At 34.9% G+C, this 18146-nt stretch overlaps 1 protein-coding gene across 1 annotated transcript in view; it reads right to left on the minus strand.

The window, feature by feature from the left end:
* Positions 1–4787: 4787 nt before the first annotated feature.
* The window catches only part of SMS (spermine synthase), a 61484-nt gene continuing 48125 nt past the window's right edge, over positions 4788–18146 (minus strand). The window contains exons 10-11 of the mRNA XM_074214254.1: positions 13269–13384; positions 4788–6806 (exon numbers count right to left, since the gene is read on the minus strand). Of these exons, the coding sequence (XP_074070355.1) occupies positions 6767–6806; positions 13269–13384 (156 nt within the window). The 3' untranslated portion in view covers positions 4788–6766. The remainder of the gene's footprint in view (positions 6807–13268; positions 13385–18146) is intronic.

Consider the following 18146-nt stretch of genomic DNA (forward strand, 5'->3'; position numbering starts at 1 on the left):
TAAACTCCTTGCTTATCTCTCACTGGCTGACTTTCATTATTGAACATGCGGGACATGTCCGGCAGAGCTCCCCGAAGAGTTGTGTGAAATAAACTGAGACCCGGCTGCCCAGAGTGGACCGCAACAGATGGTAAACAGTGTCATATGCAAGAATAAAGATTGAAAAAATATCAGTCATGACTAATATGAATCCTTCACATTATGTAGGTAGATACCAAGGCATGTTTGCTTTAGAGGAAGGTAAATGGACAGATTTTTTTTAATGCTTGTTACTCAGTAATATTGTTCAGTGATCAACTGTGAATACCTTAGCTATTCTCAGCAATGTAAGTCAATTGCTGAAAAATGCTATCCACCTCGAGAGTAGGTAGGAGTCTGAATGGAGATTGAAGCATACCTTTATTACTTTATTTTTCATGGTCTGTGTGTGTGCTTTTGCAATGTGGCAAATATGGATATTTCAGATGACTGCACATATATCATCTATATCAAAATACTTGCCTTTTCAAGGAGGGAAGAGGGGAGAGATATTGAAACTCAAAAATCTTGGGGTGGCTAGGTGACACAGTAGCTAGAGCACCGGCCCTGGAGTCATCTGGCCTCAGGCACTTAATAATTACCTAGCTGTGTGGCCTTGGGCAAGTCACTTAACCCCACTGCCTTGCAAAAACTAAAAAAAATCTTTAAAATTATTTTACAGAGGAAAATAAAATTAATAAAAATGTTTGTTACTTGAAAATAAAAACAAGCATTATATAATGTGTATATGTAAACTACACAACAAAAAATATATTAGAGGCAATCTTCTGGGAAGCCTGAGAGGTACAGCAATCAAGGGTACATGGACTAGCCTTGATAAACAGAACCGATATTTCATCTTCAGAATAAAGGAGCTAGAGAATGACATTATGAAGGAGCTGGAGAGAAAAATAGGAGTGCTCCAAGAATAGACTCAATATTTTGTGAAATATGAGGTTAAGTTCTCAACAGAGGTGAATGAAAGGAATACTCTAAGAAGACTGAGAGAAGTTTTAGATCAGTTACTGTGGATATGGAATTATTTTGGGTAGGGATAGCCTTGATGTAGTGAAAACGTGATTGAGAATACCTTTAAGTCACTTCTCCTTCACAATTCTTTCTCCACCAGTCAAAACACCTAACATACATCACTCACCATAACGTGGTATAATCAGGAACAAATGTTTACTTTCCTTAAATCAACATCCCCCCACCCCAACCCCCAAAACTAGACATTAGAGTACTAAATATAATGATCTTGGTAAACCAAATTGCTACGTTCCTGGCAGTCCTTCCCTGCTGTTTCCCTTAAACATTTCTATCTAAAATGAAAGGAAAAAAAAAAGCTCTGGAAAATATACAGCTAAAATATATTCTTAAAATATATTCTTCTACCCACCTTCTGGAATTTCAATTTTAGGCCTTTAAAAAACTCATTTTATCCCTTCTCAAAAAAAAAATCATTTTATATCCTGGTTTACCTTGTTGCAAGGATACATAAGACATATATAGAAAAGAAAATGATAAAATAATCCAGTGTGACACTAAATAAACTATTGAACTTGACCAGGTTACCATTTCTTTATCAGTGAAACAGTTTGGACTAGATAATCCCAAAGGCCCAGTCTTATTCAAAATATCCTTGAGATTAAACACTAATAGACATGTAACCCATTTCCACACATTTTCTTGGCTCACCAAAAGTATTCAAAAATGAAGTGCTTCAGATCCACCTCTGCACCTCTGCTCCCCACCATGAACTGGTGTTTTGACTACTTGTAGACTTGAATTTAAAAGTGACATAAAAATGGGGGGGGGGGGGTTCCTCAACTTAGAAACTATCTAATCAGCCCATAAACACTAATGTCACTGCACCAGTCATACAGAGTTCAATTCTTCCTAACATTTTGGGGTTTCCTTTGTAGATACAAGGGTGGTTTGCCATTTCCTTCTTCAGCTCATTTTATAGTTGAGAAAACTGAGGTAAACAGAGTTAAGTGACTTTGGCTGGGGTCACACAACTAAGGTCATTTCTGAACTCATTAAGTCCCAGTCCAGTCCTCTAGCCATACCTACCACCTAATGAGGCAAATTGGGGATACAGATCAGCAAGACTATCCTGCCCTCAAGGTGTTTATAATCTAATGGGGAAAGAAAAACCCATAAGGAATTTAAAAACAAAAGACCAAGTGTATTCAGAATGAAGGCATGAAACTCACAGAAATCCAGGTCAGGTTGAAAGAAGTGAAGGATATGGAAGGAGCTCTCCACTCTCTCCATACATCCTCTACAATTAAAGGGATAAGGGATGGAGAGGTCCCAAGAAGCATGAGTTTCAGTTGATAGTATTCTGACAGGATGAGATTCCAGAGGCATGATGAAGTACAACAAAACATATATATACATATATATGTATATACACACACACATACACATATATATACATATATATGTACACAAATGTTTTTACATAAAATGACTGAATTTTATGATTCACTATTTTCACATAATATAGTAGAACAAGGGGCAGCTAGGTGGTGCAGCATATAGAACACCGGCCCTGGAATTAGGAGGAACTGAGTTCAAATCCAGCCTCAATTATTACCTAGCTGTGTGGCCTTGGACAAGCCTCTTAACCCAATTTGCCTTGCAAAAAAAAAAAAACCCTAAAAAAATACATATGGTAGAACAAAAAAGCCTGATTCCCTAAAGAATACACAAGTGCAACATTTAATAAACATTTCAGTTATTGAACTTTTTTATCCTTTTTCCCTATGTTTCCCAAAAGGGAATGACTGGAACTCATCCATTTTATGAACACTAAAGTTTTTCCCCCATGAAATTGCACTCAGGTGTGCAGAATATATTTTTCTAGGCAAACTCAAAATAGAATTTGGGGTCATTACACCTTATATAAAGTTCCTTAAGTATTATGTGCTTAGAAACCATATTGTGTTTTATGGTAATTTGTAAGGTCTTTCCCAATTACGTTTTAATATGGTTCAGGATGCACTTTGGAATGTGATAGCCTAGGAGTTGAGGGTTTTTTTCACCAGTGATTAGAAGTTGCAAAAAAAAAAAAAGTTGTATTGATAAAGGGAGCTCCCTCACCTGAATGAAATGACCGAATTTCTACAAGGATGAACAAAGCACAATGGTAGTTAAGATTAGGTCAGTCACGGGGCAGCTAGGTGGCGCAGTGGATAGAGCACCGGGTCAGGAGTACCTGGGTTCAAATCCGACCTCAGACACTTTAATTACCTAGCTGTGTGGCCTTGGGCAAGCACTTAAACCTATCGCCTTTAAAAAAAAATCTACAAAAATTAGGTCAGTCATGTAAGAGATATGACTATCACAACAAATCAGTACTGACAAATTAACTACAAGTCCATATCCCAATCTTTCTTGAATAGTCTGCTTAACAGCTACAATTTTTGCTAACCTCAGGAATAAACACCTGAAAACAGGTTATAATCTCTTTCCCAAATGGACTCTCCTATATTTGAATAAGAAAGGGAGAAGATGAGAGCAAAATGAAAGTTGCCCTATGACCAACTGGGACTAAAAAGCTGGGATTCCTAAAGTCCTTATCTATTTCATCAATTATCACTCTTGCTTTTCTGAAAATGAGATTTTAATAAATAATCTCGTGACACTAAGCTATTGAACTTGATCAGGGTTTCCATTTCCCCACACACATATATGCATACAAAGTCATTTCTAAAGTATAAAGAGGAGCATACTATCTTTTTACTAAGTAGTTTTCCTTTTGGAGAAGGGGGTAAAGGAGAGCACAAAAGAGCCAGGTTTTGCTCAAAGATGCCCTCATGACCGAATTCACATCCCCAGTACCTCTCTGGTCAATCCTGCTGCAGGGTTTTTAGTTAGGAGGGACAAACTGGGGGGGGGGGGGGTGTTTCAACAACTCAGCATAAGAGGAACCAAGATAACTACTGATTTTACGTATACAGTTATATCAGATACTGCGCCCCCCCCTTTTTGGTTTTATGGAAATGAGAGGAGTGGGTAATGAGGGGGAAGGTGATCAGCTCAAAGTGAATAGGTAACATATCAAGTTAGGCAATAGCAAACCCAAACCATTGGAAAAGTATAATGACCCCAAATAAATAAGGCAACTGCTGCCCAAGTGGTCATAGCATACTTTTATTTAACATGTACTGCACTAATGCAGCCGATACACAGCCAGCAGTCCTACTCTTGAGCACAGTCAAATTACTATCAATCAAGTTTTGTTTTGTTTTTTAAAATACTTAATCACATTTCTAGGTGGAAGCAGCATTTGGTGCAAAGACTACAAATAAACACAAACTAATTCTTGGTACTTGTTGATAGGTGTGGAATTAAGGGTCATAACTATGTCCACGTTTGTTTTCCATCATAAAAAAAATCTATATATTGCGCTATATATAGTATGTTCCATTCAAAAGCTCACTGTACAGAGGGAATTGAGCTCTAAATTTTACACTACAGCATTAAAAATAAATCTTAAATGACAGTGCTTCACTCTTTAAACATTTCTTCAGAATCTCTTCAGCAACAGCAAATAAAGTCATCAGTATTTAGTATTTCCATGCTATCTTTTTAAAGTAACTACAAAATTATTTTTGAAACCAAAGGTCATTCTTTCTCCACACAAATAATGACAGTAAGAAAATTATATTAGTTGTGTGCATTATTAGTTTCACACAACACATTTTCCGCCTCCCTCCCCCCCCTTCTCCCACCCACTACCTCCCCTGACTCCCCATATCACCCACCCCCATATACCTTTGCACTGAATGTACCTTTCCAGGGACCTGAATGTACAAACCCACCACCCAGTTGTAGCTCGGTGGTTTTTTTGTTTGTTTTTGTAGCAGGACCTGTACCATCCAGGCCGATCAATGGATGTCTCACTTCAGTCCACAAGTTGATCGGATCTTCACGTTCAAAGTTCAAGTTATACATAGATGCTGGTCACATCACATCCCCAGCACCAAGTAGGCAAGCACAATTATTTCAAGTTACTTGTCAGTGGTGGTAGTGGGTTTTTCCATCAAGAAAAATGCTCCCTCTCACTGTTCAACTCAAATGGTTACTTGAATATTAACAGCACCTTTATACATTATGTGTGTATGATTTATGTGTGTATATTCTATAATGTTCACATATAAATATACATATGAACATTATACCCAGCCTTTGTTCTGCAAGCATTCTCAAAGATAAGCTTGTCCATATTACAAAGGCTGTCAAAGACAAATTTTACTACATATCTTAACAAAAACTATTTCTTGGTTAAAGACAACTCCAGTAACAATATTGTATCATTCTATATACTTAACAAGGGGAACCATTAATATCTATTCTCTTCCCTCCTATCCCAATAAACGAAGCAGTTAAAAGCACCTTATCTTCAAAGAAAATTTGTTTCTTCGAAAATGCAGGCTAGAATTTGGGAAGTAGAGTACTGCTTAAATTTTTTTTTCCTTTAAGCAAGTCGTATAGAATTTCACATTTACAATGTTTCCTTGCAACAGTTACCAAAAATGAATTGACCCAATTAACAGACCAAGTGAATTTTTCAAAAACGTTATGCAAGAAATGGCCAAGGGAAGAAAGCTTAAAATTTGTAATCTCAAATCTTAACTTTGAAATAATTAAAATCTCAACAAATGTAACAGTCAAATATATACCATGACCTATGTGAATTACTGCATTTGGAAAACTGAAACTTATGCTTAAGATAAACCAGTCCAACCCACCCCCACCCCTTAATAATGTGAGAAATGCAGAGTTTCTTTTGGCTGCTTAGTTCTTTTATGTATAAATCAAAGTTACTATAATTCTCCAAAACAAACGTACTACTGTAAATTCCTGGAGATGCTAGCTGTCCAAAGAGCACCTCATTTCAATGTCTCACACATAAGTGTGACATGGGATATGGGAGCATTTTAACTTTCAACCTGATGGAACCAAAATTAGATTTTACTAACCTAACATCAAGAGTTCAAGTTCACAAGAAAAACAAATGTTTATGTGTAATACAATTGGGAAAGTGAGGGGGAGTGGGGAGGGTTGAGACAAAGGAAAATTGTCTTACATACAAGTTAATGAAACCATATATGTATATGTACATCTGTATAGACATATACATATATAAAAACACAACTGCAATTACATCAGGGTAAGAATTTGTTTTATGGGACTAGAATATTGAAAGTAAGTTTTTTGAAGACACACAAAAAATTATTTTTAATGGAAGCACTGTTATTAACTTTAAAGTTTGGTTTAACCCAATTTCTAAAACAGAATCAACTTTTGGAAAAGAAATATATATATATTTTTTCAAATATCCCTTAACAATGAAATTTTAAAAAAACTTAAAGAAAAAATATAGTAAACCTGCTAAACCCCACACAACCCCATTTATTCATTCACACACACACTCACTCTCACAGACACGAAGCTCTTATCAGAAAAGCCTACATTAACAGAAATACAAGGATCACATTCTAAAAGGTTCAGTGCATTCAGCAGCAGAGCTGCCAATTCATCTTAAGTTGACTTTCAAAAAATAACACCCTAGAGAGTTCAAAATATACATTTTCCATTTTCTTTTTAAATTAAAATAATAATAAAAAAAACTTTTAAAGAATTCACAATCAATAGAATGACTAATTTCAGGATCATCTAGAGCATATAATTTAAAAGGTTCAAGATGGCAATATGCAGGCAAGAATAATCTTCAAAATTCAGTTTTCTTCCAAACAGTGTAAAACACCCACCTGAGGAGAGGAGGGAAGGTCAAGGAACATAAACAGATGTCATTCAAAGAAAAATTCTTAAGTACCAGTTCATACCTCACCAATGAGTCCAGATAAATACAGGATCTTTTTTGTATACTAAGAATCCTTTTCACATAGACCACTTTCTGATAGTATCTATGAAATGGAAAAGGCATGACTGAGGGGGCTACATTAAATAAATAAGATGGAGATTGCCTAAGGGACCCTCTATATGTCATCAAATGATGCTAATGCTTTATTTCTCTTCCGTCCCCCACCCTACTGAACAAGAGAAAGTAAAGAAATAGAAACTGACAATTATACATCATCAAACAAAATAATAAACCAGTGATTTCTAAAAATGTATTTCATTCTACAACGCTGAAAGAGATCCAGAAAGTTTTAGGAAATTCATGCAATTATGATACTGGGGAAAAAAGTTAAATTTTTTGAAATTTACCATACTTACCATAATTTAAAATGCACACCTGACAAAGGTAAGGGGAAGGATAGAAATATAAAATGATGGTTAATAGTCACTGGAAAATTTGGAAACTATTAGAAAAACTACATAATTACCCAATATGTCCCAAACCAGAAGGCAGGTAGGCATACCTCCCATCAGAGGAGCTAGAGGATAATTTGAGAAAATTGAAAAAAGGATTCCAATTCAGAAATAGGTCAAGCTACATGGAACTATAGGAAGAGCTTCCATGAGTATGGGGGGAGTGATGACCTTTGTTGTATCCAGTTTTATTACTGGCATTTCATGTAGCTACTGCTCTTTCTGGGGTTACTGATCAAGTCAAGTAATGAGTTGACAACCATTCTGGAGAGCAATATGGATCTATGCTCAAAGGGCAATAAAACTATTCTTACCCTCTGATTCTGCAATTATACTACTTAGTCGATATCCCAGAGATCATAAAAAGGGAGGAAAGACCCATATGTGCAAAAATATTTATAGCATCTCGTCTTGTGGTGGCAAAAAAATTGAAAATTGAAGAGATGGCCATCAACTGAGGAAGGGGCTGAAGAAATTATGGTTATATCAATGTGATATAGAGTACTATAATTCTATAAGAAATCATGAGTGGCAGACTTCAAAAAAGCCTGGAAAGACTTCCATGAACTGATGTTGAATGAAATGAATAAATACAACCAGAACACTGTATACAAAAACAACAAAATCAGGTGATGATGACCCTATGATGGACACTCAACTCAACAGTACAGTGATCAAGGACAATTCTAAGACTTATGATAGAAAATGTCATCTACATCCAGAAAAGAGTGAACACAGACCAAAGTATACTATTTTCACTTTTTAAAATGTTGAGATATTTTTCTTTTTCCTCATGGTTTTTTCCCCTTTAATTCTGATTCGTTCACAATGACTACTGGAAAAATGTCAAACATGATTGTACATGTATAGTCTATATCAGATTACTCATTGCCATGGGGATGGGGAAGTAGAAAAATGGAACTCAAAAGTTTGCAAAAGGACAAATATAAAAACTATTCTGGCATGCAATTGGAAAAATAAAATAACATTAAAAAAAATGATATCACATACTAGGAACCTCTGATCTAGACATAAGAAAATCTGGACTCTTTGCAGGAACTTGTTTGCACTTCCTTAACATACAATCAGCCTGAAAAGATTTCTTTAACTACCATTCAACATTTTTTCTAGACAAAAAAAAGGGTTTTTTTTCCAACATTATATTCTCTAAGGAAATAAAGGAATTCCAGAAGTATCTGATGATATTAACTTGAGTAGAAGACCCACTATTTGAACCCAAGGGTTTAATAGTCATAACTCATAAAACTTCATTTTCCTGAGGATCACTAATTTATACTAATTTTCTAAAGCAAATTAGTTTTACTTTTTCAAAAGCTACTATGTAAAATCCCCTTAGGAACAAAATAAGGACTAAATTTAGAAATAAAAAGGACTAAACTTAGAAAAACTGGCACAGAAGTCTTGTTTACTCATACTCAAGGAATGAAAAAGATGATCCTCATATACGTGAATTTTCTAAATACCTAAAACTTACCTATTTCAAGCATTCTTTTAAAAATTAATGGCAATCTTCAAAATATATTATTTATTGTCTTCTTGAATAATATGTTAAACCTAATTCCAAACGAAGAAACGGTTATTGGAGACAATATTTACAGAAGAGACTGAAGCCCATGAATTAGTATACAATCTTAAAATAAGGACATCTAGGGAGGAGCTACTGAGATCTGTGGGAACTGCTTCTTTCTCTACAATATCAATCATGCTTTGCTTCTTTTAAGATTCTCTTTTCCCAGGGGCGGCTAGGTGGCATCGTGGATAAAGCACCCAGCCTTGGAGTCAGGAGTACCTGGGTTCAAATCCGGATCTCAGACAATAATTAATTATCTAGCTGTGTGGCCTTGGGCAAGCCACTTAACCCCATTTGCCTTGCAAAAACCTAAAAAAAAAAGATTCTCTTTTCCCTTGGGGTCTTACATTCATAAGACTGAGAATCAGAAGAGATGCCAGGTAAGCTTCACTTTACAGATTAAGTTACTCCCAAAACAAATTCAACATTCTCTTCCTTTCCATTGCTTGCCACAAAAAAGGGTAATTAATGATTTGCTTGCTTAGTTCTCAAAAACTCCCTTCTCTATCCCATATCTCACTTCTAAGCCCCCTCCACCCCTACACACACATTTTGTTCCTTCCAATTATATGTACTAAGTAACCAAACTAATCAAGTTTGTTTCAGAGACAAGTCTAGTTAAGTGCACAGGGCAGCCTCTTCCATAAAATAAACGAAGTTTTAATCCTCAAGTTTAGAGAATATTGTGGAAGGATTTTTGGTTTGCTTTTGAGGTCATAGTAGTTCTGGAATGTTAAGAATACCAAAAATGTCATCATAAGGTAATAAAAAACTGAGAAGTAATTTAGTTCCAGATGATCTTGTCACAGAAGAGGAACTAAACCCAAAGTAGTTACTTGTCCACAGATATTAAGCAAAAGAGTTGATCTGAACTTTAAATCTAGTACTCTTTCCACCAAATACTGCCCAAATACAGTAGAGCATTACTCTACCGAGGTGTGGACAAATTTTTGAATAACACTAATTAGACTATTATTTGGCACTTTTGTTATATCTCTTTTTTTTAAATATTTACTTAGGGGCTAAGATTCAGGGGCAGGAAGACAAATCTTTCACTTTCTAGGTTTATTTGAAAGCATCCTGAACCAAAACCTTGTTATCATTTTATTTTTAAGGCATGTAAAAATGTCCTGAACACCTTTAAATATCTGGGGAGGCCTTGAGTCCTTAAGACACTTTCAAGAGAGGGCTATAATTTTAAAACTTATTTTGGTAATTTTAATAAAATATGACTTATCTATTAAAATACTCCTTTCTCTACACATTTATATGAAGCCATATTTTCTTCATATACTCAAAAACAATGTATCTTAATAACCTGAATCAACAGCAAATGAAAATCCAGCCATCATCTATTAAGTTAAATAAGTAAAGAGATTTGCAAAAGTTCAAAAACTGCCACTCTTCCCATTTTTCTTTTGGATAAGTTATTTTTCATGTAAAATGTTACTAATGGTTTTATTACTTTTAATGAATACATTATGATTTTTAAAACTATGTTTTCATCTTTAATACAGTACATATAACCCACTTAAATAAAAGCTCTTTTGGAAATAATAATCTTTAATAGTCATAACTCATATGCAATGGCATATGTTTGAAAATAATTGATTCTATCTAGACTCTAGACACTAATCATAAAGGAGATGTGAGCAACTGTATAAATGAGATCAGAACAAAAATTTTAATGAATTAAATTAAGTTAGGAACCAATGAAGAACTAGATAGAAGAGAGGGTTGTCTTGACAACTTTACTGATGTATAATTGTTGTAATAGGATTTCTGCCATTCTTTTTGACAGAGCAGGACAAATGCCCCTAGGCACTAAAATAAAATATCAAAAATATTTCTGGTTGCTAAATCTGTATGGTTCCCTCTATGATTTAGAATCCTTGACTTTCCACATATTCTCACACTACTCCACACTCCTACTCTTGAGAATATACCCAAAAAGTAGAAAAAAGGGTAACTATAAAATGCAGAAATAGCTTAGGGAAAATTCCAATAAAGGGTTAAAGTGAGCACTTTACTGGTGTTGTGAACTCTGACGGAAAAACTATAAAATTGTGCATAACCTTAGGCTTCAGCAATTTCACTAGTAAGTCTGTATCCTAAAAGATTTTTTTTTTAGGTTTTTGCAAGGCAATGGGGTTAAGTGGCTTGCCCAAGGCCACACAGCTAGATAGTTGTTAAGTGTACTCCTGACTCCAGGGCTATCCACTGTACCACCTAGCCGCCAAGAAATTTTTTTAAAAAAGGAAAAGAACCTTTTTGTACAAAGATATTCATTACCAGTTCTTTTTGGAATTGAAGGGATATTCATCAATAAGGAAATGGTTGAATAAATTAATAGTGTATCATTGTAATTACTATTGTACAATAAGAAATGGTGAGCAGGATCCTTTCAAATAAACCTAGAAAGTGAAATGAGCAGAACCAGGAGAAAATTGAATATAGTAACAGTAATATTCCACTAGGATCAACAGTGAATAATTTAGATATTTTCAACAATACAAGTGAATTCCAAAAGACTCATGATGGAAAATACTATCCACACCCAGAGAAGGAACTGATAATGCAGAATGTGCAAACTAAGTTTAACTCTATTTTTAGCTTGTGTATGGGGGGGGGGCGGCGGGGGAAGAGGGGCTGGCTGCATTTTCTTTCACAACATAACTACTGAGGAAAGGTTTTGCTCATGGGGTTACCTAACTACTCATGTATAATTTGTAACTGAATTGCTGCCTTCTGTGAGGGGTGGGGGGGAGGGAAGTAAGATTAAGAGAAAAAATGTAAAACTCAAAATAAAAAAAAATCTTTTAAAAAATAAAAGAATGTTAAAATTGTTTTTACATGTAATTGGGAATAAAATGCTTTTGAAAAGAAAATGATCACCTTACACACTGCTATGTCTTGCTTCATTCTTTAAAGGTTTTTTTGCAAGGCAAATGGGGTTAAGTGACTTGCCCAAGGCCACACAGCTAGGTAATTATTAAGTGTTTGAGGCTGGATTTGAACTCAGGTCCTCCCAACTCCAGGGCCAGCGGTCTATACACCACGCCACCTAGCTGTCCATTCACTGCGCCACCTAGCCAACCTTCATTTTTTAATGACAGAAATTCTATTATGTAAAATAGAACTTTGGGGAGATACCCAGAATTCATTTAGTCAGCAAGATACTACTTGATTTCCCCAACTTACTGTAAGATTCAGCTCATTTTTTCAATAAGGTAAGGGTACAGTAGGCAATCCAATTTCTCAGCTATAAAATGGGGATATGGTAGCAACTATTTCCCAGGGTTGTTTTGAGGAATTAGAGATAACATTTGGTTCACAGAAGTTGATACAAGTTAGCGGTTCTTATAATTATAATAATGACAATAATTATTATGTATGCTTTTTCCCTTATTTACTGTCAGTTTCTATCTCACTGCTAATTTCCTAATTCCTTCAAACTTGCTTAGTATCGTTCAATTGCTCTTCTCACAGTCTGAGGTCCCTATTTTAATCCAGGACAAAAATCTTAGAATAAAGGAAATCATATACATGATACTCAATGTAGGGTAGGTCCTAAAAAAGTTAAGTCTAAAAGAGTAGATGAGAGGCAGCATAGTATAATGGAAAATAACTGCTTCTGGTCAGGAAATTAGGAAGAACTAAACTCAAGAACCAGGTCCACCCTCTGTCATACTCCGGGGTCATGTGGCCCAGGGATCAAGACACAATCTTCTCCAGGTTCTTGGCTATTCTCTATGACTATCAGATATGGGGCAGTCAGGTGGCTCAGTGGATAGACAGCACTGGCCCTGGAGTCAAGAGAATCTGAGTTCAAAGTCCAGTCTCAGACACCTAATAGTTGTTTAGCCATGTGACCTTGGGCAAGTCACTTAATCCCACTGCCTTGCCAAAAGAAATGAAAAAGGGAATAACATTATCAGCTGTAAAGGAAGCGCCACTCTTCATTGGTAGAGGGAGATTTCTCCCTTAGGAGTTCCTGATGCCACCTAGTCTGAAAGTGGGGTACTTAATGAATCAATAGGTAGCCGCAATGTAAAGGATAAAATACTGTCTCATAATCTGGATGAACTAGTTCAAATCCCATCTTAACCCAAACTATCTAGGTGACTCTGGCTAAGATCAAAACCTGCTCTGTGAAGGGTGTTTCCACATTCGAAGTACTCACAGGATAGCTCTGGTACAGAAACAAAATCCCTTTTATAGTTTATGATCTGAATCTGCTTGATTAGATGAGGTGTCTTCCTTGGGTGTTCAGCACAGACTACACTTAATTCAAAAAAAAGGATACAATTCCATGTATGAGGGAACACATACTATTTCCTTTGAAAATTCAACTGGACAATAAAGTCGGCTAAGTTGTTCTTCATAGAGATTCAAGGCTTCAGTCAAATTGATGCAGTTCCCCTGGAAAACAAAGATATGATACTTCTCAAAGTTCCTACTCAACAGACCTTCATATAGTCTAAGAAATCTAATCCCCCCTCCCCCCTTCAAAAGAAAAATTTTTATGTTCAGGCTAAAGTTCCATTTAAAAGAAATAAATCAATTATTATCTTGAGTTTTTTTTCTATCATGTCCCTCCAGGCTCCCAAAGAGAAGGAGTGAAGTCTTTCAAAGCCATCAACATAACTAAAGAAAAAAATTGAAAACATATGAACTGCCCTGTATTGATATATTTCCCCACCCTAAAAAGGACTAGGGAGGAAATTTCTTCTTTTATTTTTTCTGGGAGCATGCTTGCTTCTCTGTAATTTTGCAACTTTCATGTTTAATTATTTTGTGAGTGTTGTTTGCTCTATTTTCATTGTTACAGTCACTCTTAAGAGTTATATTGTGCTATAGTTCTATTGTTCTTGTCGGTTTACTTTGCATTAAATCATGTCTTTCCATTCTACTTTAATCTTATTTTACATTTAGAGCACATTCCATTATATTCCATTAAATATTCCATTATAAATCTCCATTGCTAAAAGGAAAAAAAGCCTACTTTATTACAAATGGCATTAGATTTCATTTGAAGAATGAGATCGTCAGCTACATAAACTTCCAATTCACTTACCATTTCATTTCAAATGGTCACAACATAACTAATAATAAAAGTAGTCATTTAAATCCAGATAATAAAACTCATTAGTGAAAAATTCACTACATTAATAACAATTATAACATTCATCTCATATATTTTGTTATTATATATACATTATGATTTTACTATCAAGGCTATATAAATGCTGTAAAAGTATAATTTCCCTTATCTTCAAAATTATTTCAACTTCTATAATTCTAGTTTATTACTTTGATCACCCTTTCATTTAAAAATAATCATTCTGGGGGCGGCTAGGTGGCACAGTGGATAAAGCACCAGCCCTGGAGTCAGGAGTACCTTGGGTTCAAATCCAGTCTCAGACACTTAATAATTACCTAGCTGTGTGGGCTTGGGTAAGCCACTTAACCCCGTTTGCCTTACAAAAAAAAAACCTAAAATTAAAAAAATAATAATCATTCTGCCTATGGACTGGACCTGATGATCTTTATCATATTTAAATTTTTAGTTAAATTTATTTAAAATTATTCCCCAAAATGTTAAATCTAATAGTAGGCAAAAAAAAAGTCCTCACCAAATTGAGAACTTGATCATTGAATTTGATTATAACTCAAGACTGATTTCAAACTGAATCTATTACTGTGTATACTACATACAAAACATTTTATATATAACTTATGGTGCTGGCAATGAATGTATCATTAAAAATACATAGCATCGGGACGGCTAGGTGGCATAGTGGATAAAGCACCAGCCCTGGAGTCAGGAGTACCTGGGTTCAAATTTGCTCTCAAACACTTAATAATTACATAGCTCTGTGGCTTTGGGCAAGCCACTTAACCACTTGCCTTGCAAAAAAAAAAACACATATTAGCCATCAAAGAAGGGGTCTGGCTATTTTATTAGCATTATGTCTACATTTGGGGAATGAGATGTGAAGGGGAGGTACAGTCTTATGATTTGATTGTAACTCATCTGAAACTCAAGATCTAGAATGCTGCCTGCAGTGGGGTACTGAGAGGTTAACTGACTTACACTGTCATAGAACCACTACCTATCTAGAGATAAATTTTGAACCCAGGTCTTCCAAACTCTGATCTATACTCCACATTATCTTTATTATGTCTCTATAATAGGAGTGAAAAAATGCCAATTATTAAATATTTCCACGTTTTTGTCCAAAGAAATGGTGACAATTACCTACTCCATCAAGAAACAATCTTTAGAAAATTTTTTCCCCAAGTTAAAATGTTTCATAGGAGCCAGTCTCCTATGATTTTATTTAAAAGTTCTCAGGAAGATTAATGAACTGAAAAAGTATAATAATATTTTAAGCAAGTTCAAGTATTTTAGATGGAAACTTGTTCATGCCATCATGCCACACCTCTATAGAAAACTTAGCAAGAATTCCAGGAATTAAGAGATCAAAGACTCAATCTTATTTTACATAACAATAAATGTTTGTGGCTGAGAGATTCTTTTTCTACCATTTACAGAATAGAATGACTGACCATAGGGAAAATTAAAGTTTCCACTGAAAAGTCACCTAATTAAGGTTGTTTCAGATGTACAGATTACATTAAAAAGAAAATCTTAAATTGAAAGAAATATAGTCTGGGACTGGCTATTTTATCCTTCTCCATGTCTCCCTAAATTTTTTTTTCAACTAAGGATTTGGGAAAGAAAACTGAGAAAATTCACTAAGTATTGCACTTCAATAGGTCAGATTGGAAAATGATTGCAAGCAGTTTGTCATACGGGAAAAATCAAACATTAGAAAGGTAGAAAGGGACTTCAAAAATCTATTGTTCTCTCCACTATACCATTGTCTTTCATTTCTAGAAGCTTTTTTGTGAAAGAGAAATTGTTTTTTAGGTGACACCAATTACTTTATTAACCTTCTAAGATTGTCTTCTAAGTACTTAAGAATTAGGAGGGGGAAAAAAAACCTATTCTATTAAAAAATGTTTCTTCCCTTAAAAGAAAAAAAAAGGTTCAACACAGATCAAAATAGGAGCCCCACAAGAATTCTTTAACGTGAAAACATTTTCCATGGATAAAGCAACCAACCAATCAGTAAATTAGTCTTAAGAAGTTCTTGAAGCACTGAGTCCCCTTGCCAATAGTCAAATGAATCATAATCTAAAATAAAGTCTTCCTCACTTTGATACTTAGTCCTCTACTAACAATGCAATTAGGACTTGAACAAAAAATGAGATAGCTGTTGTTAGATAAAAAGTTTATTTAAAAATAAACTTGTCACAGTCTTCCTAATACTACAGGTCTTTAAAATATATTTGAAAATAGCTACAGTAGACAGATCAGAAAAGATTTCAGCCTAAAGAAAAACTATATGGTTTAATTTAGCCCAATCACATCAAAATGACGTTATTTTTTAAGGTCTACTTGTTTAGTAACCTATTATCATCTGGAAAGCTTCAGTGGGTTATTTGGCTCAACTGCCCTTTGCTAAACATATAATTTTATTTCAACATCAAGTTCACGGTGAGAGTACACAAACACCACATGTGTAATTTAAAATTCACAAATAGAAGATACTACTGGGTGATTTTTAGAACATGTCACCACTGTGGAAGTCATATAATGGCAATACGAATAAGGTACAGTAAACTAATCTCTAAAGACCTGTTCCTTGTCATCTTGAAAAAAAAAATTTTGTAAAGGGCACAAGGGAATTCTTCTTTGGAGTGACAATGTGGCAAGATACAGGAAGGAAAAAGGAAAAAGTTTTAGTGCTATTCTTTTTCACATTGTCAAACACTAAAAAAATCCAAACCACTGTCACAAATCAAGGCCTACCAAAAAAGAAACAAGATATATTTTTTTCAAATCCACTCATTTTTCTCAGGACTATCAAAATTAGAAATACTATATTTTCCTTAGCTGTTAGGGAAAGAAAATGTGGTAGCGTACAAAAGGTATTGAATTTGGATCCAAGTTCAGAAATCAAATCTCTACTACCAATTAACAATGCAATCAAATCACCTGAGGGAGGCTGGACTCTCTTCTTCTAGGGTCCCCTTTCAGCTCTAAATCTATTATCTACGAATACTATATTTCATTTTGGGTTTTTTTGCTTGTTTTAGTTTGTTTTTTTTTTGCAAGACAGTGGGGTTAAGTGGCTTACCCAAGGCCACACAGCTAGGTAATTATTAAGTGACTGAGGCCGGATTTGAACTCAGGTACTCATAGATAAGCAAGGGCCAGTACTCTATCCACTGCACCACCTAGCGGCACCGTGAATACTATATATCAAAAATAATCAATCCACCCACTATTAAACACTAAAAATAGTTAAGTAATGATAAATTGTGAAAAGCATTTTGTTTTAGAGAACTAATATGAAATATACCTTCCACCTCTCAGTAGAAAATTGTGGAATTACAAATGTGAAACATGGTATACCATCAGGTAGGTGGTCCCTCTTGATTTAGTTTTGCTTAACATGTAGGCTTAATTTTGTTTTTTAATTACAGAGAATGATTCAGTGAGAAAGACAGAAAGGAAAATAATTGGCATAAAAACAAAAGGCACCAATTTTTTTAAAGTTAAATTTTTAAAAATACGATTAAAAAAAATACAGAACTATTTCAATTTTCCATGACAACATTTTCCAAACTTGGCCAAAACCAGGTTTGCCATATACTTAAAAGAACACATAAGAACTATATTCAAGGGAGGAAAAGAGGAGTATGTATGAAATACCTCTTGGGATAAAACAAGTCAAAAATTGTTTTAGAATTAAAGAAATTTGGGCAGCTAGGTGGTATAGTGGATAAAGCACTGGCCTTGGAGTCAGGAGTACCTGGGTTCAAATCCGGTCTCAGACACTTAATAATTACCTAGCTGTGTGGCCTTGGGCAAGCCACTTAAACCCCATTTGCCTCGCAAAAAAAAAAAAAGAAAGAAAGAAATTTAAGTCAGTATGTTCTATAACTTCCTGATTCCCTTGCTAAAACGTAACTTTATGGGACTTCTCAAAAGAAAAATTCACAACAAGTCTGAAGGGAAGATTCATGGTAAATCAAACTTCCTAATAGGAATGAGTAAACTAATTCTACCCTACTAACAACCACTTTAAGGATTAAAGTCAGGCCTGAA

Source organism: Macrotis lagotis, chromosome 1 (assembly GCF_037893015.1).
Source record: "Macrotis lagotis isolate mMagLag1 chromosome 1, bilby.v1.9.chrom.fasta, whole genome shotgun sequence".
In the NCBI taxonomy this organism is placed as follows: Eukaryota; Metazoa; Chordata; class Mammalia; order Peramelemorphia; family Peramelidae; genus Macrotis; species Macrotis lagotis.